At 43.4% G+C, this 27,793-nt stretch overlaps 1 protein-coding gene across 1 annotated transcript in view; it reads right to left on the minus strand.

Annotated features, from left to right (window-relative positions):
• Positions 1-4,381: 4,381 nt before the first annotated feature.
• CELSR1 (cadherin EGF LAG seven-pass G-type receptor 1) overlaps positions 4,382-27,793 on the minus strand; it is a 165,163-nt gene continuing 141,751 nt past the window's right edge. The window contains exons 23-35 of the mRNA XM_059472953.1: positions 26,392-26,518; positions 25,816-26,016; positions 22,263-22,437; positions 16,488-16,600; positions 15,114-15,193; positions 13,474-13,600; positions 11,452-11,577; positions 11,005-11,141; positions 10,465-10,568; positions 9,496-9,663; positions 8,376-8,618; positions 7,815-8,079; positions 4,382-6,516 (exon numbers count right to left, since the gene is read on the minus strand). Of these exons, the coding sequence (XP_059328936.1) occupies positions 6,492-6,516; positions 7,815-8,079; positions 8,376-8,618; positions 9,496-9,663; positions 10,465-10,568; positions 11,005-11,141; positions 11,452-11,577; positions 13,474-13,600; positions 15,114-15,193; positions 16,488-16,600; positions 22,263-22,437; positions 25,816-26,016; positions 26,392-26,518 (1,891 nt within the window). The 3' untranslated portion in view covers positions 4,382-6,491. The remainder of the gene's footprint in view (positions 6,517-7,814; positions 8,080-8,375; positions 8,619-9,495; positions 9,664-10,464; positions 10,569-11,004; positions 11,142-11,451; positions 11,578-13,473; positions 13,601-15,113; positions 15,194-16,487; positions 16,601-22,262; positions 22,438-25,815; positions 26,017-26,391; positions 26,519-27,793) is intronic.

Consider the following 27,793-nt stretch of genomic DNA (forward strand, 5'->3'; position numbering starts at 1 on the left):
GCCAGGAAAATGTTTTTCCTTGGACAGCCTGGTGGAGAAAGCTGTGTGTCAGGAGTGCTTTTGTGGCTGCTCAGTCCCTCCTGACCTCACTCCCATTCCTTTGGGCCATTTTGTGCCAGCAGTATGAACCCTAACCCCTAAAGCCCCTAAGCCAACTGGACTTTTCCCTGATCCTTTCCATCCCTGAAACCTGTGCACCTGTAAGTGATGGAGTTAACCATTTCTCATTGTTTTATTCAGGAAATAAACATGTAATAAAAGGTATTGATTTTTCTCAAAATCAATGGCCAATTTACGGTTTCCCCTGGAAACTTGTTCACTGTGCTGGCTCCCAACCACAGCTGCTCCTGCTTTGTATGGGATTGAGTGGGATTTTCCTAACCTGAAGGGAATGGATCATTCACAAGGACCCTCTGCTTCAGCTGCCCTGTTCATACATACTCCCATGCTCACTGTTTCCTTGAGTGCATGAATATCTAACAAAAACACAGACCTGTTGTAGTGTTTCATTAGTTTGTTTGATTGCTCCCCCATTTTTTGTATTACTCCCCCATTTTGTATAATGGTTCTGCCCTCACCAGTTTTCCTGCCATAGACCTGTCTATTATGTTGTTCCCATGGCAACTCCTGCCACTGGGGTCTTTTTAGTTATATAATTCTTCCTCCCCCTCATCTCCTTATATGTATGCTTTTTCTTCTCCCTGGGCCCAGTCAATCACCCCCCACTCCTCCTAGTATTCCAGAAGCTTCTCCTCTTTGGGGGTTGTGGTTGGCTGTGGGCCCGGGGCCCCTCCCTCATTTTATGCTTATTGGTTCTCATATGCTGCTTGTCATGTTTAGTTCACTCCCTTCCCTTCCCTGATTGGTCCTCTGTAAACCCTTCCCCTTGAATCCTTCCCCCTTTATAAGCTTGGTTCACCTTCCCCTCTGGGTCGCTCGCTGGTTGATTGTTTGGGTCCGTCAATAAATCTGACTTCACCCCCAGTGAGTGTCCTGCTCCTTCACTCGTCCTGTCAGCAGCGAGAGCCCGTCCGCAGCCAGCACAGCCCGAGGCCTTACGACGCTGAGGGGCGCTGGCAGGATTTGCAGCTGGGTGTCGGCCTTATCCTCAGCTAGCCGGACACTGACCTTTTGGGCCGCATGCACCTCGCCGCACAGACCCAACTCTGTGTTCTCTTGGAAAAGCACAGTCCAGGCTGAACATGCCAACAAGATCATTCCAGTTGAACTTCCAAAGAGCTTCCATCAAATGACCAAAAGCAAGAGGTTTTCCTACACACTAATCCAAGGGGTTGGTGGGTTTGCAAACTGTTACATCTCTGGAGGGGAAAATCCCCAGTCTGTAAGAAACTAGTACAGCAAACCCAGCTGGGTGCACCTCATGTAAAATGATGGCTTTGAGGAGGTCAGGAGGGGCCTCAGAAGTCAGGGCATGCTGGGCAGGGCACACCAATGGCCCTGGGACTCATGGCAGCTGCCAGGAGACAGAGCACCTCTCAGCTGCAGCACAGGAGACAGGGCACCTCTCACCTTCAGCACAGGAGACAGGGCACCTCTCACCTTCAGCACATGGACAGAGCACCTCTCAGCTGCAGCACAGGAGACAGGGCACCTCTCACCTTCAGCACAGGGACAGGGCACCTCTCACCTTCAGCACAGTGACAGGGCACCTCTCAGCTGCAGCACAGGACACAGGACACTTCTCACCTTCAGCACAGGACACAGGACACTTCTCACCTTCAGTTCTCTCCCTAACAGGGGTCTCACTCTGCTCCACCTCTGCAGTGTCTCCTGACCCAGGGCAGAGGCTGGGCTCTCACAGCACCTCCCTGAAGCATCAGTCCCCAGGGAAATCAGTCTGGGCCTCCCTTCAGATACAGACAGTATGTTCAGAGTGTGCAAAATCTTCATTTGAAGGAGTGGATACTCTTCTAATCAGAAATATCTTTGAGCAGAGGGATGGCAGCAGCAGATGTCTGACCAAGGCAGGAGGGGACACACCAGCACAGTAGAGAGCCCTGGGGGTTCCTGGAGGCTCTTACAAATGCTTTGAAGTATTTAGAAGACAATCATGAATTAACAGGGTCTCTTTGCCACACACTTCAGATTAATCTGATTTTCTTTAACACAGTGCCTGGCATGGTGGATAAAGGAGTAGCAGCAGCAGATGGAACATGTCTCAGTAAATGATACTGCCCCACACATTTTTCTCATACACAAAACACTGTCAGAGCAGCTGATGTCAATTAATATGAGATAGGTGAAAAATTTGCTTGGCAAGAAGTGTTACAAAAGCCCTCTTGGGCTTAGTTTTATTCGATATTTTCATTCATAGTTTTAATGATAAAATAAAAGGTACCTTGTAAAGGTTGCAGATGCTGCCTCCAGGCATCCTCATGGACAGGACTGAAATCCAAAAGGAGAAGGAGAAACTGGAGGATGGATCCAAAAATCAATAGACTAAAATGGAAAATGAGTCCAGTATGAATTGCTTCTTTTAGGGAGGAGAAGTGAGTTACACAGGTGTGAACAGGGGCATAAAGGCAGGGCAGAACCTCTGCAGGGGAGGCTGTGAGGCCCAAATGCATCCAGGCTGCTCCTGGAGCTGCAGGTGGTGTTGGTGTGGGCAGTGGGGATATCTCACCAGGGCTGATGGGGATCTCCTTCTGTGATCCCCCAGACCTTGGCAGGAGCATCCTCTGCAGCTGAGAAATACTCAGAAATGCTATTGCAGGCAATTCTACTGGAATTATTGTTTAGGACTTTTAGACAGATCCCTGAGTATAATTGAAGATATCTGAGTATACTGAGTTGTTGAAGAGGCTGGGCTACATGACTGCTTGTGTTACTGCAGCCTTACCATGCCATGCTGCTGTCAGTGGTGCAGTTCTTATGGAATTCTTTGCTACAATTTGCTTAGGCCAAATATCATTGTAAAGATTAGGACAGGAAAAGTGAATGAAGTGGAGATTCCTTAAATTATTTCCTTTTATTGGGGGTGTTGGCAGGCCTACTGCTTGCATTTTGTGGACTGCTCTGGTCTCTCCTCTCCCTGCCACCACCAAAAGGGCTGTGGTTGACCTGGTAATGGGTTGAAGAAGGGCAAGAAGGAAGGGTAAAATGTACAGCAGTGTTTCTGCACATGGAACAGAGATCCAAGCTACCTAGCTGGAAAGAGATTACTCAAGTGCTCTAGGACAGAGCCTCTCTCTCTCTTTGACCTGGACAAGGTGACTGAGAGATGATTATCACTGCCTCTCCTGCTGCAAGCAGCAAAGGTGCAGGGGACAGCAATGAAGCTGAAGGAAGAAATTTTTCTTGCTGCTTGTGACTGAATTGGGCAGCCTGCTGTGTACTAGAAGTTAAAATGGATCCGAAACAACATGAGAGATGTATGAGGGACATGGATGGAATGCTGGAGACAAGCACACCCCCTTCCTCTGGGAAGGCTTGAGCTGCAGAGAGCTGGGGGCTGTGGACCCTGCAGGGGCCACCTTGCCACGAAACCTGTGTCTGATAATCCTCTTTTCCTAAACATATGCTGTAGGTCACTGCTGGAGACAGGATCACAGGCTGGCCTCTCCCTTCACTAACCTGCTTATGTGAAAGCCTGAGGCTTACTTCTGCTTCTCCACAGAATGGTGAACTAATACTTGAGAAAAACCTCAGTTTTCCACCAAATAATGCACTTGTACAATAAAATTTAAAAAAGTTTTCCTTTGGGATAACTGCTTGAGTTTGTTTAGTGGCAAGTTTTGGCAGAGCTGTTTCCAAACTGCAGATCCTGAAGATTTGATTTTGCTCCTAAGTCAGAAGCCAGGCTCTCTCCACCTGGCTAGCTGTCACTGAGAAATACTTTTATTTCCAGAAAGCTGACAAGACATGCAGGTCACTGCTGTGCGTTGTGGGATGCATGAATGAGGATTTGCACAACAGGAAAGGACTGGGTGAGCAGGACCATGGCTTGGGAGAGCCAAGGATGGAGCCCAGACTGTCCCAAAGGCCCTTGTCACTCACTGCAGGCTGTTGTGGGCTGGGCTGGCTGCCACTCCCCTCAAGCTGCTCACACATCCTTTTCTAAATCTGAGGCTTTCCTGGTGATCTGCTTTGCTCTGGGTTGGCAGAGGGCATTTCTCTTCCATGGGCCATTTCCCAGGCCTGAAGGATTCTGCAGGGCTGGAATGGGATGCACACTGTGGCATCCTGTGCCAGCACGGGGCCCTGGGCTGCAGGGGCTGTGCATTGGCTGCTTGCTGCTGTACAGCCCCTGCTCAGATGGGTACCTGGATGTTACTGCTCCTGCTAATCCCCAGGAAATGACATTTGGACTCTCATTATCTGCACTGCACTTAGAAATAAACCACCAGAGGAAGAATACAAGTTCAAAAAAAACTTCTTAATTTATTGTAAATTCTCCTTTCATCTGTGCTGCAATTCCAGTGTTCTGCACATTAATAAATATACATTTGTTAAAAAAAAAAACAAAACGAAACAAACTTCCAGTGTCTAATCTGCCATAAAGCTTTTAAAAAAGTCATAAAAATAGGTTTTAATTTTTTTGTCATTAATACAACTGACCCTCATTTACTGCGACAATTCTGATCAAAATAAAAACTACCTACACCTACTGGGACAAAATATACATACACAGATGTAAGAACAACTAGCATGGTTATACACAATGCCTGAGCACACAGCCAAGTGCCAGACCCTTAAAACATTCAAATTTTTTTTCTGTCAGAAAATGTCACACAGGATGTTGCATAATTTTTAAAGGAACAGCATCTTCTCTCCCTCTCCCCTTCCAAAGGCCTCCTTGATACTTTGAAAATGCATAGGAATATAATGAAACCCAGATTACACTATACAGTTTCTCATCTTTTCCTCAACTCCTGCATTTTATTTAGCCCCGTTTTCTGTTTCTTCTCTTTCACACACATTTGCACAAACAACAGCCAGGGCTGCTGTGGTGAGCAAGGAGCTTCTGAGAGCCTTGTTGGCAGAGAGCAGGCACAGGCACACCATTGTCATCTTGGAGTCATGTATTCCCACCTTGGGAGCCACTGGCTGAGCTCTGCCTCGCACTGCTGGATGAAAACTTTTTCACATCTTACTTTTCCTCTTTCTGTAAACATTGCAGGAAGGTGAAGACAGTACACAGGTCATGCTTGACTTGTGAAACCAGCACATTTTGTGGGCAACATGAAACCTTAAGCCTTCCATGAGCTTTCTGAAATATCAAGAAGGCCGGGGCTTTGTCAAAGAGCTGGGCAGACAAATCTGGACATCTTTTAAGTCTTGTATTTCTGCTTTGATTAGCCATGTGCTGAATCCAGTGAGCAAGAAAGAGGAAAAAAAATATTGCACCTGAGGCAGAACTTGACCCATGGGAGGAGGGCCCTCTCCTTGGGACATGCAGAGTGCTGGTTTGTTGCAGAGCCATACAATCACACCAATTATTTTCTTGTTCTTAGTAAGGGAAATACTGATTTGACTTCTTCCAGACAAGGACTGTGTTGAAACTTTACACAAAGACATGTGTAGTCCTGAAGTTGTTTCTGAACACTTCAATGCACTTGTGAGAAGAGATTAAAATACCAAAAATGAAAAAAGAAATTTTTGTAGTTTTTAGAAGAGGTTATGAGTAAAACATACTGTGCCCTCAAAGTGTTCCAAAATCTGTTAACCAAACTTATAAATTATAGTCATAGGCTTTGATGTAATCTTTACTGTATTACTTTGAAAACTGCATTGTGTCTGAAGGTGGCTTCCATGCAAACCTCAGTTACTTATCAAATGCCAAATTCAAGTAAAATTGTGCAATGTTCATATAAAAATATCAAAACATCTTTTTAATTGATTTCCTATTATCAAATTAAGAAGATCAGTATAAATGTAAAATATACAAAGGAACTTTTTCTTTAGCAACACCATACAAAATATATAAAAGTATCTACACTTTTTATATATATATATATAAAGGATTTCTTTTTTCTTAAGACGACGTGTCCATAGAGGGGTGGACAGAGATGCTGGCATAGAAACCAAAGGACACTTGTTGCAATTTTCCTCCCTAGAGCTCAGCAACCTCAAGGGTTCATGCTGTAGCCATCAAAACTCCACAAGAGACACCTCCTAGTGCTTGTCTTCAGGCTTATTGTAGGTCCACTAGGAAGCAATGTGTTCTTCCTTGGTTCTCCCCTGTAACAAGCAAGCCCTGCAGCACTGCCTGCACCGTGCACAGGTATCTGTCCATCATGTGTTCAGCGTGGGTTCCTGTGGGAGGAGCGTACCACACAGAGCCCTTATTGCCAGGGCAGCCGGGCACTGTGTCTGTGCCAGGAGCAGTCAGGATTCTGCCAGAAGGTGAAGCCATGTGGGAGTGGATGCCCACCTCATCCTCCTCACCGTGTGGCCACTCTGGTGGAGTCCGAGGCGGCAGCGCGGCGAGGGGCGGAACCATGCAGAGGCGATCACAATTTCCTGATGGTTCAAATTGAAGTTTCATTACTGCCGCTGTTAGTGAGAGAAGGGATCGTGCAGGCTCAGGGTTAAACAGGCACAGGCAAACCACTCCACCCAAACCCACCTAATCCTTCTTAGTAAGGGCTCATGCTCTGTGAAATTACCATGCTTGCAAGGGGGATGCTGTCCTAGAGGGGAAGACCAGCTGGGAGAAACAACTTCAGGCAGTACACAACAGAAATGCTTTAGTGAACTTCCACATAGGACTTGTATTTGTCTAATGCTTTGCTGAGCATACAAGGTTCACACACAGATCTTACAAGCTGCTAGAATCCTGGTGTATCAGATAGATTCATGCAATCTGCTGCCAACAGCAGAGCTTTCCATTATGCCAAAGCTCTGGAGATAACACAGTTGCTTAGTACAAGCTGGTGAGTTATTCTCCAGTAATGACTGTGTTACCTGGTAGCAGCTTATTCAGTTATGGCTTATTCAAAACATCCATGTTTCCTGGCTAACTAGGATCTATTTCATCAGCCAACTTCCAGCAATCAAAACATGTGCTTTTATAGTGAGGTGGGAATGGTCTGTGCACCAGACAACAGGGGTATTTAAAGCCTGGTGGGACAGTGCCAGAGTTAAAGCTGGGTGAGAAATTTTCTCTTGGTTTGGTGAAAGAATAAGACTGTTATTCATGTCAATAGAAAATGAGCCTATATGCATAAAATGCCTGCAGAGACCTTACATACGACTGTTGCCATAATTTGAAATGCAAGAATTATGATGAGTAATGAGGTTTGTAAACATTCCCTTTGGCTGAGAGCTTCCTCAGCATTTTGTTTATATTTGTTTAGTTTACAGTGGTAAATTCACACACTGATTGCCATGCAGCTGGTGGGAATCACATGCCTGGTAATTTAGGATCAGTAGCTTGGTTTTCTCTCCAGCCTTGGGGTCTCCTGCCTCAGTCATCATTTCCCTCTGCCCAGATGGATGCTCACACCATGCCCCCCACAGCCTTGTGCCTTTCCCCACTCAATCCTGGCAGGGTCGCAGGGCAGAGCAAGGCTGCTCCTGTCCAAAGGTGCCAGTACCACATCAGCCTGCCAGTTCAGAGCATGCCAGGGTGACCCAGTCACAGGTGTCTTGCCCATGATACCTGTTTTGGCCTTCTCAGGATGAAACCCCATGGCCTGGGGACATGGTATGGGTAAACCATCAAGACAGTCACTGGTGAAGGACCCTGGTCAGTCACCAGAGGAAAGTTTTGTTCATGTGTGAGTCTGGGGTTGGAAGGTGAAGGCTGAGACCATAGGAGGTCAGCCAGGGCATCCCAATGTGGCACTTACTCTGAGTCTGAGGTGTCAGCATGTCCTGTTGCCACGTGGAGGCTCATGGCCATGCCGTTGAGCTGGTCTCGAGACTGCTCCCTCCGAACGTTTTTCACCGTTACCCCTGAGTCCGAAGGAGAGCGGAGCCCCTCGTTTGTCCCTAGGGAAGTAGTCCTGGATGAGACTGTGCTCTGATTGTAATCCGACAGCTTCTCCCGCAAGCGGTTCTTCATATTCTTATCCACCAGTGGGGGAGGGTAGGTAACTTTATTTTTTAAGATGCCTGTGAAGGAAAAGAGGAAATAATAAAATGTTTTAAGTGTATCAGTAAGTTAATTTATCAAGCTAAGCTTGATGTTACAGTCTCTATTTCTTACTAAGACTTCTAGTTTGGCACTTCATTTCATAACCAACAGATTAGACTACAGCACCTACTAGCTTCCCATGGTGTATCTGGCTACACAGGTTGGAGCCATTTGGGAAGTATTTTTCCCTGGCAGAGCTACATTTTAAACTAATTAATGCTAATTAACCCCCCAGTCTCCCAATCCAGCAGTGAGGCTGGGTTGGCTGTGCTACCTTTCCTCTGTTCCGGCTGCTGGTTATTCTGGTGGGCCAGAGGTCTGTTCTCCTTCTGCTGCCCTTCGTTCTCCTTGTCCTGGGGTGCTTCATTGCTGTGGTTCACCTGGTTTTCCCTGTGAAGCTCTACGTTGACCTTGGTCTCTACTTTGAGTTTTTGTTTCCTACCGGGGTCCTCGCCATCGCTGGCTGTTACGCACTCTGTGGGCCAATAGGGTTTCACATGATTGGGAAGGGTATCAACTGCAATGCAAAAAAACACTAGCTCAAAAAACACTTTTGATATCTTCTCTCAACCACTGCCTGGCCTCTGTGGCTGGAGAGGGGCTGTGTCTCAAACCAGAGCAATCCTTCAGTCAGTCCTTGCTGGACTGCACTCCCCTCGGGGTGCATTAAATCCCCAAAAATCACCTGGTAGGATGGCAGGGTATCCAAACCTTTGTCAGACTGAGGTTGCCAGCTCTGTTATGGAGAAGTGTGAGGCAAATCCTCCCTCTCAGCTCTCCAGGATCAGAGATCCCTCCTTGGGGAGGTTAGTTTCTGAAGGCTGAGGGCACCCCAGGCACCCTGTGCTGTATCTGTGAAGTTCCACGTACACAGCCTGGATGTTTGTCATTTAAAGCTGCCTTTCATTAGGAGAGGATCAACTATGTTTAGAAATGCCTGCACCCTGACACACAGAAATTATATTAATGGTCAGTGATTGCCACCTCTTTAGGTCCAGGACCTCCCCAACACCAATGCCTTTATTGCATGAGGAGAGGCAGGCATTTCTTCCCCCTGCCCTTAAAACAAGTGGCTTCTTTATCTGCTTTTTCATATGAGATTTTGCTGGTTTGGTAATGCCATGTTCAAGTGCTTTGGGGACCTGCCTGCAAAGCTGCCTGCCTTAAGGCATTCAGCATTCTGTGCAATTCTGTGTGATTCTGTACTCAGTCACCCCTGTGAACAAGCCTTTGGAAGAGGAAAGGTCTCTAAGCTGGAAACAACAAGGATCTCTACAGAAGCAAGGCACAGAGGCAGAGATGCTGCCTCAGTCACATGGTAGTTTGACAAATTTATCCCATCTAATCTAAAGCTATTTTAGAGCACCACTGCCCTCCCCTCACACTGGGGGTACCTTTGGGTGTGCTGTGGAGTGGGCCATGTTCATTGTTTTTGGAAGTAGATGTGTTCCACTTCTTCTCTGCCTCGAGCCCGTCCTCCTCGCTGTCGGATGAGTGGGAGGAGGCGTAAGAACTGCTGTGCTCATCGAGGGACAGCTCGCTGTCAGAGTCTGAGTCGTGCTCTGCAAACGTGCATGGGAAACACAGGGGTGACACTGTAAATGGGAGTTCAACAAATCTACCTGACAAATGCAAGGAGAAAGGAAAGGCAGGCATTGGTCCAGGCCATGACAGGAATGAGCTCTTACACCTGTAAGGGTATATAGGATAAACTCAGAAGGACTGCAGCACAACCACTGGGAAGCACAACCACTCAGCTCAGCTAGTGGGCAGGACCTTTTACTCATACAGGACGTGCAGAACAGAGTGGGAACATATTTTTCCTTACTTAACAAGCAGTACAGCAACTCTATTGGATCTCATTGAACACAACACACAGGCAAAACAAGATATCTAGAAATACCAAGAATCTGAAATGAACTTAAAAACTGCTACAAGGAAAAAAAAATATTGAATGTCAAGACCAAAATGAAAGGAAATCAGACAAAAGGTACTTCTCATTTTTTGTACAAACCACAGAGCAAAGGAAAATATTGCCTCAAGGTCTCAAACATTAAAATTTCTGTAACTAAAAATCAAGTGCAACAGTGAATAATTTGTGAGAAAGAAAGGAGACTCCATAAACTGTCAATAGCTGGTGCAGCATCAGATAAAAATTAAACCATCACAAGCAGCAGATATATGATTCTTTCATTCCAGGATTTCCTTGTGAGGGAGCCACTGCACAGCTTGTTTTGCCACTAGCATAATGAGAATGAGACCATCTAATTATTCCAACTATTCTTCCTGTTACAGAAGACTTCAAAGAAAGTGATGAGAAGAAGGTGCACAAATGGGTCAAAGCATTTAGAAATTATTCTTACCATTGGATTTGGATGGATTCCTATGAAAAATGGAGGAATCTGCTTCAGTCTGACCAGCCCTTGCTTGACTTGAGGATCCGCTGATTTTATGAGCAGCCTCATCCCTTTGAGAAGAAAAACAGAGGGCAACCTTCTTGGTCACTTTGTTGTTTTTAACAACAAGGCAGACATGCACAGTCACTTTAGGGTGAGACAGAGGTTATCCTGATGTGGCTATCTGCCTTGTGCCATGTGAATCACACTCTGAAAAAGCCCAAAGCTAATGAGCTAAACTGTGCTCCTTGAGACACATCTGAATTATAACAGGCAAGCAGCAGGGCCCATATAGGTAACATCACTCTTAGGTTAATCACTGCACTGCTGGAACCCTGCCCCAAAGACACATGCAACAGAAAATGCACCAAGGAGAACGACAGTCACATGAAACAGAACTGTTAAGACATAAATCAAGTAGCATTTGAACCAGAGCTCTGGTTTCCACAACAGCAATAAAAAAGGAAAGGCAAGCACCTGAAAGCCATGCACCTGCCACCAGATTACCTGAGAATATAAGCAAGGTAGCTATTGTGGCTCTTGGCTGACCTGACGGTGCTCTCTAGGGAGACAGTGGATTCCCCCATCGTTGTGCGATACATGTTTGGCTCTTCTATATACGTGTTGTTACAGTTCAGAGATCGCTGAAAGGGGAAAAAAAAGACATAAAGCCACAGTGAATGATCCTTCCAGAAGCTCATGTTACCCACAAATGTATTAAGTTTCAAAGAACCAAATGGGTTTTGATGCCAAGGGAAAGAATTATTTTCTCTTGAAGGTTTCAATTAAAATAATAACAAAAACTTTTGAGAGAAGCCATCAGTAATCTTTGTACAAGTCACTGAAAGCAATCATTCAGTTCACTTAATTACAGATAAGCCACCTCTAAGTTTATTTTAGGTAACTTCTGCCAGCAAGAGGATGTTTTTGTTCTCCCAATACTTTTTCCCTTACTGTTAACAATGTAGCTCTTGTTGCAGTGGAATCATCTGGAAGAGGTTTCTTTCCAGTTAAAGTGTTCTTCAAGTGCTTTCTCACTTCTTTGTTAAATACGCAGTGGAAGAAGAAAATGAACAGCCCCTGGATAATTTTAGAAAGAGAAAAATGTAAATGCTTCACTACTACCATATTGCAAATATAGTAGTATATTTGAAACCCATTTTGAAACAACCCCTGAATTCTAGTTTGTAGTCCATCATGGTGTATTTCAAAAGCAGTAACTATTTTCTTTCTTGACTGAAACAGTATTGACTGATCTCCTAGCACTTCTTCATAATTTGATTCCAAGTTCAAATGTGCATTAAAGGCCTGGGAAAATATACAGAAATATGCATTTCTCCAGAATTTACAGAGCAGAGTTTGATTTGGGAAGAAATCCAAAGGGAGCCTCAATGTCCCACTAGAAAATTGCAGAGATTTTAGAATTTGGGATTTTGGAGCTTTTACACAGATGTTGAGAAAAAATCAACAGCAGCACATGAAAAATATCACAGCCTTTAGTGAAAGCCTCTGGAACTAGGCAACTTCTGTGAAAGGAGCCCTTAAGACTGCATCTAATAGAATTTTAGAAAGCCTTGTGAGATGTGAAGAGGTACTGGGAGCAGAGAGGTCCCAACTCCTGTTGCCTAAGTTCCTTGGTTAAGCAATACCTCTGATGGGAAAATCAGCAAAGTCCCCAGGGCTGGGCAGTTATTGGCTGCCAGGAACACACATTAACAGCTTTTGCTGGGGGCAGGGCACACACACGTGTGCCTTCAGATGTACTTCTGAGGGAATTAATGCAGCTGTCAAATTGTTATCAACTTTGGTTGGACACACAGTGTAGAAAAGTCAATACTCATGAAGTTGCAGCTGTACCAACATCATACAAAGCCTGAATTTCATGATTTCAGCCAAAGCAATTGACTTAGAGTAACTTTAAACTTCAAGCTCACTTTCTTAACATTCAATCAAATGTGATCTTAGCTGGCACTAGCACTTTGGGATTATTCATTAATAAAATTCACATACATGTCTCTTTAAAAACGTAAGTTCAAAGAAGGCAGTGATGTGAAATGCCACATACCACTGTGCCTCTCTGGGCAAGTTTGGAGAATTCCAGCTGCTGACCTTTGTCCCTTTCATCAGGTTTATGTTTAATTTAGTTTTATTTTATATTTGTGGAAGCCTGGTTTTATAGCCTGAGTAGGTGCATTTATTACAGAGCACACTAGTTGCAGTGGTAAAATAACCTTGCTCCAGGCTGAACTATCTGCTGTGCTTCCAGGGCACTGAGAGCTGTCTCCAAAGGGGACCCATCCGACTTTGCTTTCTCTGTGGCTGCAAGCTGTGGCTGTTGTGCTGCAGCTGAGTGTCCTGCAGTAGCTGTTTTAGTACTGCAGGCACCTGCTAGGGCAGTTACTGCCATCCTAGGTCACATTCAAAATGTGACCACATGAAGCTCTGTCACTACTTCCATGCCAGGTCTCCTATTTTCTGCGTCTTTAATCAACAATTGTGTAAATTGGAACAGGCAACCCAGGAAAACCATAATACAGCTCACAATGCATTTGAAAATCCTTATTTGTCTCATTTCTTTAAACAGTAACTTAATTTGTGGAAGCCTTAAACTTGGAGCCACTGACTCTGGGTGAAATGTAGCAGTTTCTTATTTGCAATAGCAACAGGATGACTTAAGAATGAGCACACAGAACACAGTAACAAATAATTTGTCTCTAGAATGACAGAGGTATACCTGCCTACTGTCACAGGTTACTATGGTAGTGCACTTACCTTGAGAATGACTAACAGTGAGAGACGTAATTACTCTAAATTATAGTTTTGGTGAAAAGAACCCTCTCCTTCAGAAGAGAAAGCAAAAATTACCTTGAGATCTCTGTTTTCTTAAGTTAGCTCATGCTGAGCAGGTTTTTGGAGGTCTGGGTGCAGAAGTGTGCTCATCAGAGTCTACCACAGACAAGATGCTACCCAACTTACCTGCAGGCAGCTGAAAATGGCAAAGAGATAGTGGAAGGTCATGACATCACTGTTGACTGCCATGAGCCCCAGCAGCCACGTGGCACTGATGAGCAGCAGGAGCAGGAACGCTGTCCTCAGCACAGGGCTGTAAAACAAACACAGATGGGCATTTGCAATGTGGTGGGATACAAGAGAACAGCCCAACTTCTCCCCATGGATGGTGCTATGTGCCCAACAACTTGGCAACTGGAAAAGCACTTTGGGAAAATTAGGGCAGTGTTCACCAAATCCCAGTTTCCACAACTTTCCAACTCTCTCACAGCAACACTCCACAGCTTAGCGTGTTCATGTTAAGAAAGTGATTTCTTTCCAAGTTCATTTCCAAGTCTTTCTTCAAACAAATCTGACTGTTTTACAAGCCCATGCTCTTCAGCCTTGATGACTCTGAGGAACACATCTGGGCAGTAAATGGCTATGTCCATCTCATTTCAGTTTGTCACCTTCACTCTCACATTCCTTCCCAAAGATACTACCCAAGGTTTTGGATTGAGGGCACTCAGGGAAATTTTCTTTGCTTAAAAATACGATTTCCACAGACACTTTTCAAAAGACAGAAACAAATCTAGTGGCAAAAGTTTTATATTACGAGCAAAACTGCTGCCATTAGGTAGCAGTTATATTCCCTGGTTTAGGGAGATTTAGACCTCATCCTCAACACCCAGACACTACTGGGGTCAGGATTCAGAATGCACAAAGCCAACAGCTGCATGGAAACTGGGGCTGGAAAGGGCATGCCAAGGGGAGCATGGCACTGCACCAACATTGCTCCTTCCACACTGCTATTAACTGGGCCATTCATGTTGCCAGGGAGCTCACACTCAGATTTTAGTTTTCATTAAGCTTAGTGTTAGGGTTCAGAGAACCACAAAGTCCAGCTCCAGGGGTGGAAAAGCCCTGCCAAGTGTATACATAGTACCCTACAGCTGGAGCTGAAAAACAAAAATGAAAAGCAGCCATTTGAAATCTCATACAGCTACCTTGTTGGAAAAAATAAACCAGAATCAAAGGGGCTGTACTGCCACTAGCTAATCACATTTGAGTTCACAGGTAAATTCTGAGCTTTGGGCAAAACAGATGTTAATGAGAACAGGCTGTCACAACAGCTCAGGAAGGTGGCAGGCTGCAACTTGCAATGCTGCTCTTCCCACTGAGCATGGGATGCAGGAAGGCTGGCCCTCAGCACGGGAATGTCAGTGGATCTTTGCTATGACACAGCTGGCAACCAGACACTTGAGAGGGGAGACCCTTCTGAGCCATGGCCAAGCACAGGGAGACCCAGAATGATGTTTACCTGGGCATGCCATGGGCAGAGGTGAAGTGACAGTGTAGAAGAGACAATGACACCACCTGGAGGATAGATCTTTCCTTTCTCCCTTCTCCTGCCTACACTTGGTGGTGCAGAGCACCATGGGGAAGTTTTACAGGATGTCCAAGGGAACCCCAGGAGAGGGTGAGGTGAAGCAGCTACAAATGCCTCTACCAACATTCTCCTTCAAAAAAAAAAAAAATTATTTCCTGCTCCAAAACTTGATTTTAGGCAATTCTGGTTTTTATTATTTCTGGTCAGAATGTCTACAGGTTTTTGAACTGAAACTTACACGACTCCTGTTTTTTCAAATGAACGTTGCCTTCGTCTGCATGATGCTTTCATTGCGAGTATAAAAATGACAGTGTTTATCTGAAAGACAAATTGAAATAACAACATGGATTCTTTCCGTACATTTGTTACAGCTTTATTTTCAATAACAATATAGTTTTTATCCTAAAATGGTTTGTGGCACCAAGAATATTTCTTGTTCAACTTACAGGTCTCTAAATTCCAAGATTCACCTTGTTTCAAGGCAACATAGTCAAGGACATCCTGGCACTTGAAACCCAGTAACACAACCCTGTGCAAAGATGCTTGAGGGAAAGAATGGCTGTCCTTGTCCAAATCAAGCCCACCTCTCCACCTCAGCCCAGCACCTTGTTTCAGTTGGTCAAACTAGAATTTAGGAATATTTTCTAGCAGAGCATACAGTGATAATTACTCTGAATAAACTTCCAGTTTCCACTGATTTTCATGTCAGCTGGTAGGTTCTAGGTTGGTGGTGCATTTGTACTTTATCACTTGTAGTGAATATTAATGCTGAGAATTTGTCTCATCACTCACTTTCCAAAACCATGTAGAGTTTTATCACTGCCATTGTCCTGTTTCTAGGAATTTCTAACTTAAAATGCTATGGAGAAATGATGCAGCTTGTCCTGTTTCTGCTAGATCTGCCACCTCATGGTACTGCTTGTGTTGGGAAAGATTTGAATGGCTGGGTCCATTTTCTCCAGACCAACACACCATTACAGGCTCCTCCTTCCTCCCTGCTCTGCAGCTTTCATTTCTCTAGGCTTAAGACTCCACTTGGTCCTCTGATGGGGGCTGTCCCATGTCTCTGATGGTTTGTGACCATAACCTACACTGCTTCCAGGTCTGCTTTTTGAGGCAAGGAGACCAGAACTTGCGTTTGGCATTCAAGATAAGAATCACAGCATGACTATTTATCTTCTGGTGTTACTTTGATGGAGAAGCTGTAAGGAAAAGTTAAACAGCAGCCCGTTCTTTTAAATTCCTGAAAGTGGAAATATTTAATATGCCTTTAGGACTTCTGGATGAAGTGACTTGTTATGCCTCATTTTGTTGGTTTATTTACTAATCTCACAGACCAACCCTTCAAAAATGGAACAAAGCAAATAAGAAATAGGTTTCTGGCCATACAGCCATTGCTCATCAAGCAATCTTTATATGGGCAAGCAGCCCCCTCTGATTTCCAGGAGCTTAGCTCATGTCTTATCTGTTTAAGAAATAGATGCAAGCTCAAGTACATTTGCTTAAAATGTAAAGAACATGGTTGCTTTGCATGCCTACTGTTTGACAAAACGTAGGAGAAAAGGTAGCAGCAAGGAAGAGACAGTTCTGGATGCCAACTCCCCCTACTTACAACAACAACCATTACGATGGGCCCAGCGAAACTCCAGATCAGGGTGTCATGAACAGACAGCCAGCAGAAATCAGGATTCCCATAGCCTTGTGGATCCAGACCAACAGCAAGCCCTGTGTCACAAAGTGGAGAAAACCTGAATCAGAAAGGCACTGTCTATAGCCAAATGTCATTTCAAATAAACAAAATTATCATGGCAATTTATTCAACAGGAAATTCTGTGAAAGCAAAAATTGAAACAAAACTTCTGTAAATAAAAATCTTCATCCTGGTTATTTCATATCAAACAATACTCTGAGTTTTCCCAACTGGAACAAAGTTCAGCTACATAAAAATGACAAAAAATACAAGTCCCAAATTAATTCTGTTTCAGCATAGTTTTATAGTCATTCTCACACAGTGTGAGCCTTGAGGGTGAGTGACATGTTGAGGAATTTCAATAAGCCTGTGCAGCAGAATGACATGAATCATAACTGAGGAGATGTCTATGCTATGAAAAATAAAAGTGCATTCTTAACTTGCTGTCACTAAAATAACATCAGAGACAAAGGAACATGGGAACTTATGGGAGTTAAGTGCTTGAGCTCTGGTGGGATTCATTTTGAAGTGCCATCCCAGGTACCTCACCCTGCTTTCTGCACTGCCTGAAATGAAGTTAATGCCCCAAGGCATTAAAATCCCAAGGAGTTAAAACCACACCTTCTATTACTTTATTTTTCAAAACCTGGCCAATTCCAAGGGGGTCTCTGAGCCCAACATTCACCTGCTGATTTACAGTGCTGTCTGACTTGGTGACCTACACCTTGCTCATGTGGTTATAGACTGGGATTTGCCTTTGACCTGCAAAATCAAACGTCATAGAATTGTTTAGGTTGGAAAAGACCTTTCACATAAGGTGTCCCTGAGACTTCTTTTCTCCAGGCTAAACACCCCCAGCTCCCTCAGCTGCTCCTTATCAGACTTGTGTTCCAGACCCTTCACCAGCTCCTCTTGGACTTGCTCCAGCGCCTCAATGTCTTCCTTGTGGTAAGGGCCCCAGAACTGAACTGGTTCACAGTGTGGCTTCACCAGTGCTGGTATAGGAGGATGATCACAACATCCTTTTAGTCCTCCTGAGCTGCCTCCTTTTTCCTCCATTTTTCCCTTGGCTCTAGGCTGGCCTTCCCCATTGGTTTGTCAGCGTGGCTCCTCCCGTGCCTTTAGGGCTTCCTATTGAGGATCTTCCACCTTCCTGGACTCCTTTGCCCTTCATGACTGCCTCCCAAGAGACTTTTGAGTTAGGCCTCTGAACAGACCAAAGTCAGCCCTGTGGAAGTCCAAGGTGGAAGTTCTGCTGAATCCCCACTTTACTTCTAAGAGAACTGAAAACTATCATTGTGTCCAAGACAGTTTCCAGCCATCACATCACCCACCAGTCCCTCTCTGTTCACAATGAACAGGTCCAGTGGGATATCTCCATTTGTTGGCTCACTCATCAGCTGCATCAGGAAGTTCCCTTCCACACACTCCAGGACCTTCCAGGACTCTCTTCTGCTGCGTTGTACTCCCAGCAGACACCTGTTAAGTTGAAGTCTCCCACAAGAACAAGGAGTAGTGATGGTGAGACTTCTCTCAGCTGCTTGTAAAATATTTGGACTCCTTTGCCCTTCATGACTGCCTCCCAAAAGGCTTGTGAGTTAGGCCTCTAACAGACCTCTGCCTCCTCATCCTGGTTGGATGGTCTATAATAGACTCTCACTGTGGTATCTGCCTCATCCTTCCTGATGATTCTTACCCACAAACACTCAACTGTATTATCACCAACATCAAGCTCTAGGCAGTCAAAACACTCCCTAACAAAGGCAACTGTCCCAATGGTTTCTAACACAGACACACCTGTGTCTTTGCTGCCACATGGATCTCCAAGCTCAGCCTCCACTGAGATGGCAGACAGGAGTCACTAGCATGCTATCCCACAAACAATGGCATTCTGTCTTCAGTTGCCTCTAGTGAGCTTGGTTTTATCTCTTTCCCCCTTCAAACCTGGTTTAAAGCTCTTTTAATGAGCCCTGTAATTTCTGGGCAAAGATCCTTTTCCCCCTTTGAGACAGGTGTACCCTGTCTGCAGAGATCTCCCTTCTCCAAGGCACAGAGAGTGATCCCTGTGGCCAGTGGCATATGGCAGGTGGCTGCAGCATGCTGTCTGGGCACGGGGGCACCCATGGCCATGAGCGTCTGTCCTGCCTCCAGAGGGGCCAAGGCTGACAGTGCTGCTGCTCTCTGCAAGGAGGGCTCGTGCATTTCTGAATTTCAATTCAGAAAAAATGACAAAAGTAATGTTTTTCTGAATTGAAGCCTGCATGCTTTGATGAAAGGACACTGAGAAAGGGAATGGTAGCTGCATTTCACTCTTGCTGCTTAGAACTGGCCCACAGCCAATATTCACATCTGGTACAGGCCTATGGTCTATGAAAACTAAACTGGCTATTTGGCAAAGCAGTGGATATTGGATCTGTTTTCACTGAAATGTGGAATGAGATAGGACTAGTCTCCCATCCTGCTCCCATTGGCCCTTCCACCGCCCCCTTCAGCAGTTGCCATCCAGAAAGAATTAGCCATAAGTGATTAAGGGACCATAAAGTATTTTATACAGATGTAATTCTATGGATACAGTCTGTTTCCCAGGACTGGATTTTCCCATTAATGGGACTCTGGCTCTATGAGTAATTGGCAGATAGCAATGGTTTTTTCACTCTCAAAATCCTACCCTGAAGTTCTCCATTAAACAAATGGGGCAAATTGCAGTCTTCAGGTACCTGAGTCAAATATTACTGCAGTCAACAACACGTGAAGTAACACTTTACTCAAAGGCAGAATAAAGCCAATGCAATGTAATACTGAGAAATATTTTGGCACATCAATTAAATGCTGCAGCCTGGTTGCCCTTAACAGACTGAGTGTGCAAGCTGAGTGATACCTTGCTAACATTTGCAGGAACTGGGTCTGGTCCTATGGCCAAGAGTCCTGTGGAGACCAGCACTTATCCCCAGCATACACACAGGAGTGTGCCAAGGGCTGCAGGAGAGACATGTTTTGACCCTTCTGAGCCCTTGAGGGCTCAGCAGCCATGTGTGACTCAGGCAGCTGTGGTACAGCCTCAATTCTCTCCTGATTATTTGCTTTGGTTAGGATTTGAAAAGTGCCAGTTTCTGGGGGACATTGGTTTTAGGGTTCTGTAAGAACCTGTTTTAACACAAGGGCTGCAGTCTCCATGGCAAAGCAGTCACTGCACACATATGTCAAGCAGTTAGTGTGCTGCCACAGAGACAGGCAGAACTGGGGGGGGTCTTGCTGAGTGCCAAATGCAGCCCTTTGCTCCTGTGGCAAGGAAGTCATAAAATCCCTCTCCAAGATGGATCAAACTACACTTTAAAATGAGCAAGTTTAAAGTTGATTTAAAATGTTCCACTGTCATTCCCAATGGAGGACTATTCCAGATCCCCACTCTTTTGATGGCTGTAAACTTTCTCCCAGCTTCTATCCTATTCTTATTCATGGCACTCTGCATTTCTCTGCTGTGATTAAATGTGGTTCTTCCCCATTGGAGTAAACATTTTACTGAGTTTTATCTCCCTATAAAGGCCAAGGTTCCCGTATTCAAGTAGCTTGGTCCCATCACAGATGCCTTAGGACCACTATGTCCCAGTTTGAAATGAATATCAATTTGAGCATAGAAAGTAGAAAAAATAATATACAAAAAGCCACTGCTACTGTAGTTTTGTGGGGGTTTTCCCCCTTTTAGGATAGTTAGGATGAGGATGAAATGGTATTTGTCTTTAAAATAAAAAAGTCCTCTACATGTCCCAAGACTAAAATTTCTTCCAATATCTAGACTATACCACAACTAAGAAAAATAAACAATCCTTCTCTCATAAATCAATTTTAATAATGTTTAGGATTCACGTTATGAAGTTGGAACCTTTTTGCTGTTTATAAATTAAAATTTATAAAGAAGCTTAATTAAAATATGTATAGTAACAAGTTATCTAGAGGCAAGAAATCCTACATTGTGCTATTTATGAAGAAACAATTTTCTCCTCAGATGATTTATAAGCCTGGAAGGGTAAACTGAAGGCTTAGTTTTCTTTATCTTTCATTTCACAAAATCCCCTGACTTTCTCAGTAATAGCGATCTGACTTTTCATTTAAACAGAACTGCAAATTCAATAGATTTGGGGATTGAATTGCAGGACACAACCTGAAAGATTTCAAAAGTGCAAAATAGTTCCATATCACAGAGAGCAATAATTAAGTAGAAAAATGTAAAAATGGTATGTTTGTGATATTTAAATTGCATAAATATCTGTTGAGAAGGTCTGAATTTAGATTTCAGGAGAGAAAGTAACCTTAAGCAGAAACTCCTTCCAACAAAATTCTTCTAAAGATAGTGAGTTCTGAAATTGAATTAGTTTTTTTATTTAATGATACTTATTTTCTCCTAGAAATGATGCTGCCAAATATCTGATTGCACTTCAGTGTTCCTGAAAATACTGCAGTAGTCCTGTATGTACTGGTGAAAGTCACACAGGTCTGAAATGCTTCAGAAGTTAAAGGACAATTTCTGTTTTAAGTGTCTGGGATACATCTAAAATGGCAGAGCCTTCTGGGCTATGCTTTCCACTATAAACTGATAGAAGTAGAAATTATTAGGCAAAAAATGATATGGAAAAACTTACCAGATCCCTGAAGGGAGAATTAACCTATACCAGCCTACGCTGTGATTTCGTATTACACCTTCTTAAAACACACAGAAAAAAGAACAAGTATGTATTTTTAAATCTAACGTGTTCCATAATATTTTTGCAAGTGTACATGAGTGATAGCTATTTGTTTGATCTAAGAGACATCTAAACCTCTGCCATTGCTGACAGTATGATATTATCTGTAAAAATAAAACTAATTGGAAAAAAGTTAACTGCCTGCCTATGATGTGATTTCCCATATGGCAACAGATACATGCTGAAACAGTTGAACCAAAAATGCCCACTCCAACTGTTCCATGAAGCACAGTTCCTGAGGAGCTGTCTGCCTGAATTAACACAGCACCGTGTGCTTAGGGTAACACTGGAAATGTCTGTGGCAAAAATAGGCACAGTGAGGGTGGAGATGGATGTGTTCCAGTGGATCACTCTGGGCTGGTTTAAAAGATTACTGCCTCCAGATTTTCATTACTTTTCCTCAGCTGAAAGTTACAGCCTTTGTATCTGAAATTAAGTAAAAGGCAGCTTTAGTATTCCAAACTTGGTTTTATGCCAAATAAAACAGAGCCACTGAAATTCCCTTCAGAAGTATTTACTGCTGGTTGACAGTAGGCAGTGGGAATGTCCAGTGAAGGGCAGTAATGTCCTGTGGGCAGGCAGCATTGCTTCTGAAGCCACTGCAGGTACCCCAGAGACCGTGTGTCCATATCTGGAGGTACTAGCCAGGAAAGGAAAATTTCTGAAAGCTATTGGCAAAGTTGTTCAAATAAAAATACTGTTATTCCCAAGCAATGTTATCAAGTCCTGGTTTAATCTGTGCAATTATGTTTCTAATAACCATCAGCATCACTTCAGCTAGGGCAACAAACATTTGGTACACAGATCTGTCAAATTCAGGCTGACTTCTGCTAGATGTGGCTCGGTGCTGCCCTGCTTCAGGAAAACTCCCATAGCTGTCTGGCATGGGGCAACTTCCCTGAACCTGGGCAGTGAACATGGCAGGGAAACTGAGCTTTTTTGGGGTGCTTGAGGGTACCTGTTATGATGGCAGGAATGCCCCAGCCAACAACGTAGTAGAACCGCATGTGCCCGAAGTTGATGTTCCTCACTTCAGTCAGCATCCGGTAGATGTGGAGCTGCTCCACAAACATCCAGGCAAAGGTGCTCATGTAGAAATAATGCAGGAGGATGGCAATCACAGTACACACAAACTGCAGAAGGGAAAGGGCAGGGAAATTAGAATTGCTCTTCTGAATCACAACCTGGTGAGTCACTTGTTCCCCCCACGTAGCTAATGGCAAATGTAATAAAAAGATTTTGGCAGAACAAATATACTGCCTTTAATTAAGTTTTTCAGAGCTTAAGAAGAGCTGCCCATACCGTGAAAGATTTTGCTTTTTTAAAGTAAAGTGGATCACTAAGCTCTGTCAGGCTGAGAGCAGAAAAATTTAAGAACCTGCTGAAACCAGAGACCAAGTCCACAGTGAGACTAAAAGTAACAGCTACAATGGGAACACTGGTAGCTGAAGTCATCTTTGTGATCAAATAGCCACCTTGAAACCTATGACCTACAGATACTTGCCCTTCTGTAATATCTGCTAACCAATTTTCTCTCCCTACTTAACAGTTTGATGAGTAAAAACAAGAAACAAGAGTGACCTCAAGCACCTGACACCTGAATTGTAATCTGGTGATGAACCTTCTCCTTTCAGAAGCCAAACAAAAATTTTGCTAAGTATCTGTTGATAAGCTTAAATTAAGAGAACTTTGTGCAACCATTCAGTTTTTGTTTGAAAATGTTTTACATTTGTGTTTTGTAACCTTTTGTTCCTGTGCAGCACTGACCCTGCTTTCAGACTTTGGCATGACTTTTTAGTGATTTTTCATGGTGTAATGCTCAGATATGTACATTTCCCTGTTTAATGTACATTTAACCTCTTTACTGAGCAAAAGAATCATACAAAGGCTGCCAACTTTCTGGATTCACTTGCTACATCAGCACTATTATAACATCACGTGTTATTGAAAATGTGGCTCACTAAATAAACCATCATTCTTCCCTCTTTGTAAGTAGTGCTTTTTCTTATTCCTATTCTCACATGCTTATGAGTAGAGTGCTGCCCTGAACATTACCTTTTTCAGGTAAGAAAAAAGAAAGAAAATAAATCACTTTCTATCAATAGTCCAGGGAAAGATTAAAACCTCACCCAGAAATGTGACTGTTAATTTACAGAAACCCATAAAAGCCAGGCTGAGTGCCAAGCAGCCCAGCATTATTTGTGCTCCAGCATTCTTTACCTCTTTATGTTCATCAGTGCATGACTCGTTAGACAACTCTCATTCCATACAGACAGATGAATAATTGTCTCAAGCAGACATGGCTTACAGCCCTCCTACCTTCTCAAATTGTCTGGGTACGCTGTAAGGAGCAGCTTTCTGCTGTTTGAAATACATTCTATAAATTAAAGATCTTTGTGTAAATGGTTTAAAGGTCTGGGGTGTTTCACTGAGTCCTGGTAACCCTACAGGACATGATAACACCATGAGACCCAAAGCATGGAAATGAGAAGGAGTAAAAGAGAACAATCTCACCAAGTACAACCATTAGGATTTGTGGTATTGATGTAATGAACTATTTTACTGCTTTTATATACCTCTGCTTGGTACTTCATGATACTATGAAATTAATATGGAAATGAGGAGCCATCATTTATGGCATAATTTTTGGTAAAATTCTGTAGGGATGTGGACTTGGCCCCTACCTCCCCAGTAGATATGTTGGAGAACTGAAACTACCCCTTGCCAGTGAAATGCAGTGAAAAATGAGTGGTGTGCTCAGCAAGGCATGGGAAAGGTCAAGTTACACAGAGTGCTGTGTATCAATTGGCAAGGTGAGCTCCTTTCAGCAAAGTTATTTTAGTATGCAAACATTTATATAACGAAACAAAGACAACACAAGTTCACACATGACATGAGACCATATCCCAGAGGGCAGGTCACTGCAGAAGATCTCAACACAGCAGCAGAAAAAGGACCAGGATTCCTGGTAAAGGGGAATATTGGTATACAGAATTGGAAGTGATGCAACCAGCTGGAAAGCTTTATCCAGTTTGGCACTCAGTTTTTCAAAAGGTAAAGTGGGAGAAGAAGCCCAGGAAAAAACCCAACAGACTAACCTGAATCTTAGAAATGGAATAATTTCAGCATCTTAGTTTTTATACAGTTTTCCAAAAGAAATACTATTAAACAGAGGTTTCCTGGCATGACGGTTTTTATAAGAGAGGTCTCTCAAATTTACCAGGAAAAGTTCTTGTCAGCACTCAGTTACTGGAAGCTGAAATTAGTCAAGGTTAGATACTTTTAAAAATGCATGTTATAGCTCAAATGGATATTAGAAGCCAGAGTGTCAGTGTAGGATTAAGTTATACAGCAAATGAGGCTGTGTGTTTAGGCACCACAGTGTCACTACCATGATGGTGATGATATTCATTGAATGTAGGCATATTCTCCTATTTCTGCTGCTTGGATAATGTGAAATCAGCATGATTTTTTTATTGCTATTTTTTTTGTTTTGATCTCAACACTGTACTTCCCTCTCAAAAATTAGATTGAAACATGTACATTAATGGATTTCTAGAAGATAAATTTTCTTCACAGTGTTCAGATAATCCCTAAAGTAACATTCTGAATATTTTTCCTATCTACTAAGGACATACATTTTGTTGCATGTCATCCCTCATCTGTGTCCAGCTTGTTTGACACAGCTGTGGAGCCTGGCAGTGCTGGAGCCCTTGTCTCTTACCTGTCTGAATGGCAGCCATGGCTTTTGGGATGGGTGCTACTAAGAACAGCAGCAAGACTACATATAATGTCACATAGTTAAGAGAGCAATGAGGTCTTCAGTACAGAACACACTTCACGTGTGGCTTATATCTATCTCATACTCAATCTATTCATAACTTGCATTTCTTGAGATGCACAATGCTGGAGATCCTTGCACTAAGTTTTGTCAACAGATATGATGGGCTGAAGCCAACAACCCCTGTGTCTGGAAGGCACAAAGCAAACTGACAGGTATCCTACTGAATCTTGGATGTAGCAAGCTGTCCCATGCCTGGCAGGTGGCTTCTCCAGAATGGCCAGTGGGTGCACAATGTGCATATTAGCACCTGACCAGCACCACATCACTGACAACCTGTGAGTCTACACCAGGAGCCATTTGGGCTTGGGAGGTACCTGCTGCAGGAGAAGCTGGAGAGCCTCCTACTGAACAGGCAAAGCAAGACAGAAAACACACTGATGGAAAGGAAGGAAGAAATAAGTATTTAAGGTTCAGTTCCTGGTATAAACCTTTAACAGGGCTGCTGTCATATATTCTCTGAAAATAAGATATACTCCTATTGCCTGCCATTGCTATTAATGTTATCAACCACACATGAATATACTAAAAATCTGATGTTTTTCAAGTAAGTGTTGAAGCCAAAAAGAGGAGAAAGTGAAACAGATGGGAGAAGGTAAAAGCTGCAATACAAACCCCCTGATTTAAAGCTTGAGAACAACTCTAGCAATGAACACAGAGTAAGTCTTACCGGGTTCTCAGTCTGGTTGATTCCAATAAGAAAGACAAGCTCAGAAAAGAAGAGGGCAGCCACCAGGTTTTTGTGGATACTGTGCAAGTTGGAGCGCAGTGTGCGGATCAGGACCAGCAAAATGAAGGTGATCAGCAAAGCCGCCAGTGAGATGGATACGGTTGTGTAAGTGACGATCTTCAGAGGCAGCACCTCCCCATTCTGTAGAAAGACAGATTGACAGGAACTCTGGGGATTTTCCCTTCCTTTTCCTCCAATCAAATCTACTACTCAGGATGCCAATGTTTTCATTTTACTGAGCCAACATACAGATTTACTTAGGGACCAACAGGAGTGGGTGACGCCACCTCTTTAGCTGCTAAACATGTTGAGTGTCTATGGGCAGCACCCAGAGGATGCACCAACCAAGTATGAAGGTCCTTTCAGCAAACCCAGTGGCAGGGGCTGCCAGGCATGGGCAACACACTCATGACACTGGGGCTGATCTGCTGGCAATGCTCTGAGTCTCACACAAAGCTCTGTTCCAAAGCTCTTGGAAACCAAGTCTCCAAAAATCATGAACCTGACATCACCCACCTCTCGTTTGGAAATGTCCATCAGGACAGCAAAGCTGGTTATATGGTTGCACTGGCAAGCAATGTGGCTGTGGTTTCTGGAAAACAGCTCACACCCTCGGGAGGACCAGGCACCTGTCCCGCCAATCCTGTGGGGAAAAAGGCATTTCTGAGCATCATCCTCCAATCTCCCCTCACCTTCCACTGCCTTCTGTGGCAGCTTGTGCTGCACAACCAGAGAGAACTGCAAGTACAGGACAGAATCATCTATAGCTGTCACCTGCCTGAAAGAGTATCTATCATCAAAGGCCTTCAGCTGAAGTAGTTTCTGATAAGATAGCTAGCCAGATTTGGTGGGTTTATAACAGTATGTTTTGAGTTAAAAAAAAAAGATTTAAAAATGTGCTTTTGGGTCAGTGACCACACAACCAATATGGGAAAGAGATTGCACTGAACAAAATGTCTGTAACCGAGCTAAATGATATCAGAACCACAGAGGGACAAATGTTTTTGAGTCATATGAATATGTTTCAGCAATAATATATCATTATACAGTTCCTCTGAAAAGTACACAAGAAAAGGTTAAAACCTTCTCTAATAAATAATATTAGATTTCACGCCAGGAGATCTCTTATATTAACAATAGGGAGGAACTGCTGCCTTAAAATTCTTCCCTGTGCAGTTATGGTTCACTCCAGTGACTTCAGAAATTATTCTGTATCACTATTAATTATTCTATTCTGAAGTTAATGAGTAATAAAAATAGTCTTGCAGTTACTGAAAGATTTTTCAATTAAATATGACAAGACCTCTTTTTCATTCAGCAATAAAATATTTGTTAAATTTTAATATCACTTCCTCTCAAAAAGTACTCTCTTTCTAAAAGCTCTTTCATTATTACAAGCCACATAAGAGCTGCTTTTCAATTGTGGCTGTAGGAAGACGTAACACAGATAACAATGCCACTGAAGTTGCCAGCAAATAGCTAACACATGAATCACTTTAGAGCTAATGAGTTATTCAAGCTCAAACAGTGTTTAAAAATTTATGAAAAAGGACTTGCCATTCCCTCACAATCAGCAGATTGACAGAGTGCATACAAGCAAAAACACTACTTCACATGTGGGCAAATGAAGAGTTTATTACTGTGAAGATAAGAGATTTCTGTTGCATATTTGATCCTTTAAATGATATAACCTCCTGAAGCCTTTAACTAGGAGGCACACATTCCCTAGGTTAGTTTGCTGCACAGGATATTGCCTTTTAATGGATTTTTCCATAGGTTTACTAGAATTTTTGGGGTTTTAGGAAACAAGTGACAGCTATTCCCCTTCCGTGGGGAGATCATGTCATCCTCTCACTGTGTACCTGGATTTGTAGCTGGAAATTGCAACATATATGGAATAGTTACTATATTGTGAAAG

Source organism: Ammospiza nelsoni, chromosome 5 (assembly GCF_027579445.1).
Source record: "Ammospiza nelsoni isolate bAmmNel1 chromosome 5, bAmmNel1.pri, whole genome shotgun sequence".
Classification (NCBI taxonomy): Eukaryota; Metazoa; Chordata; class Aves; order Passeriformes; family Passerellidae; genus Ammospiza; species Ammospiza nelsoni.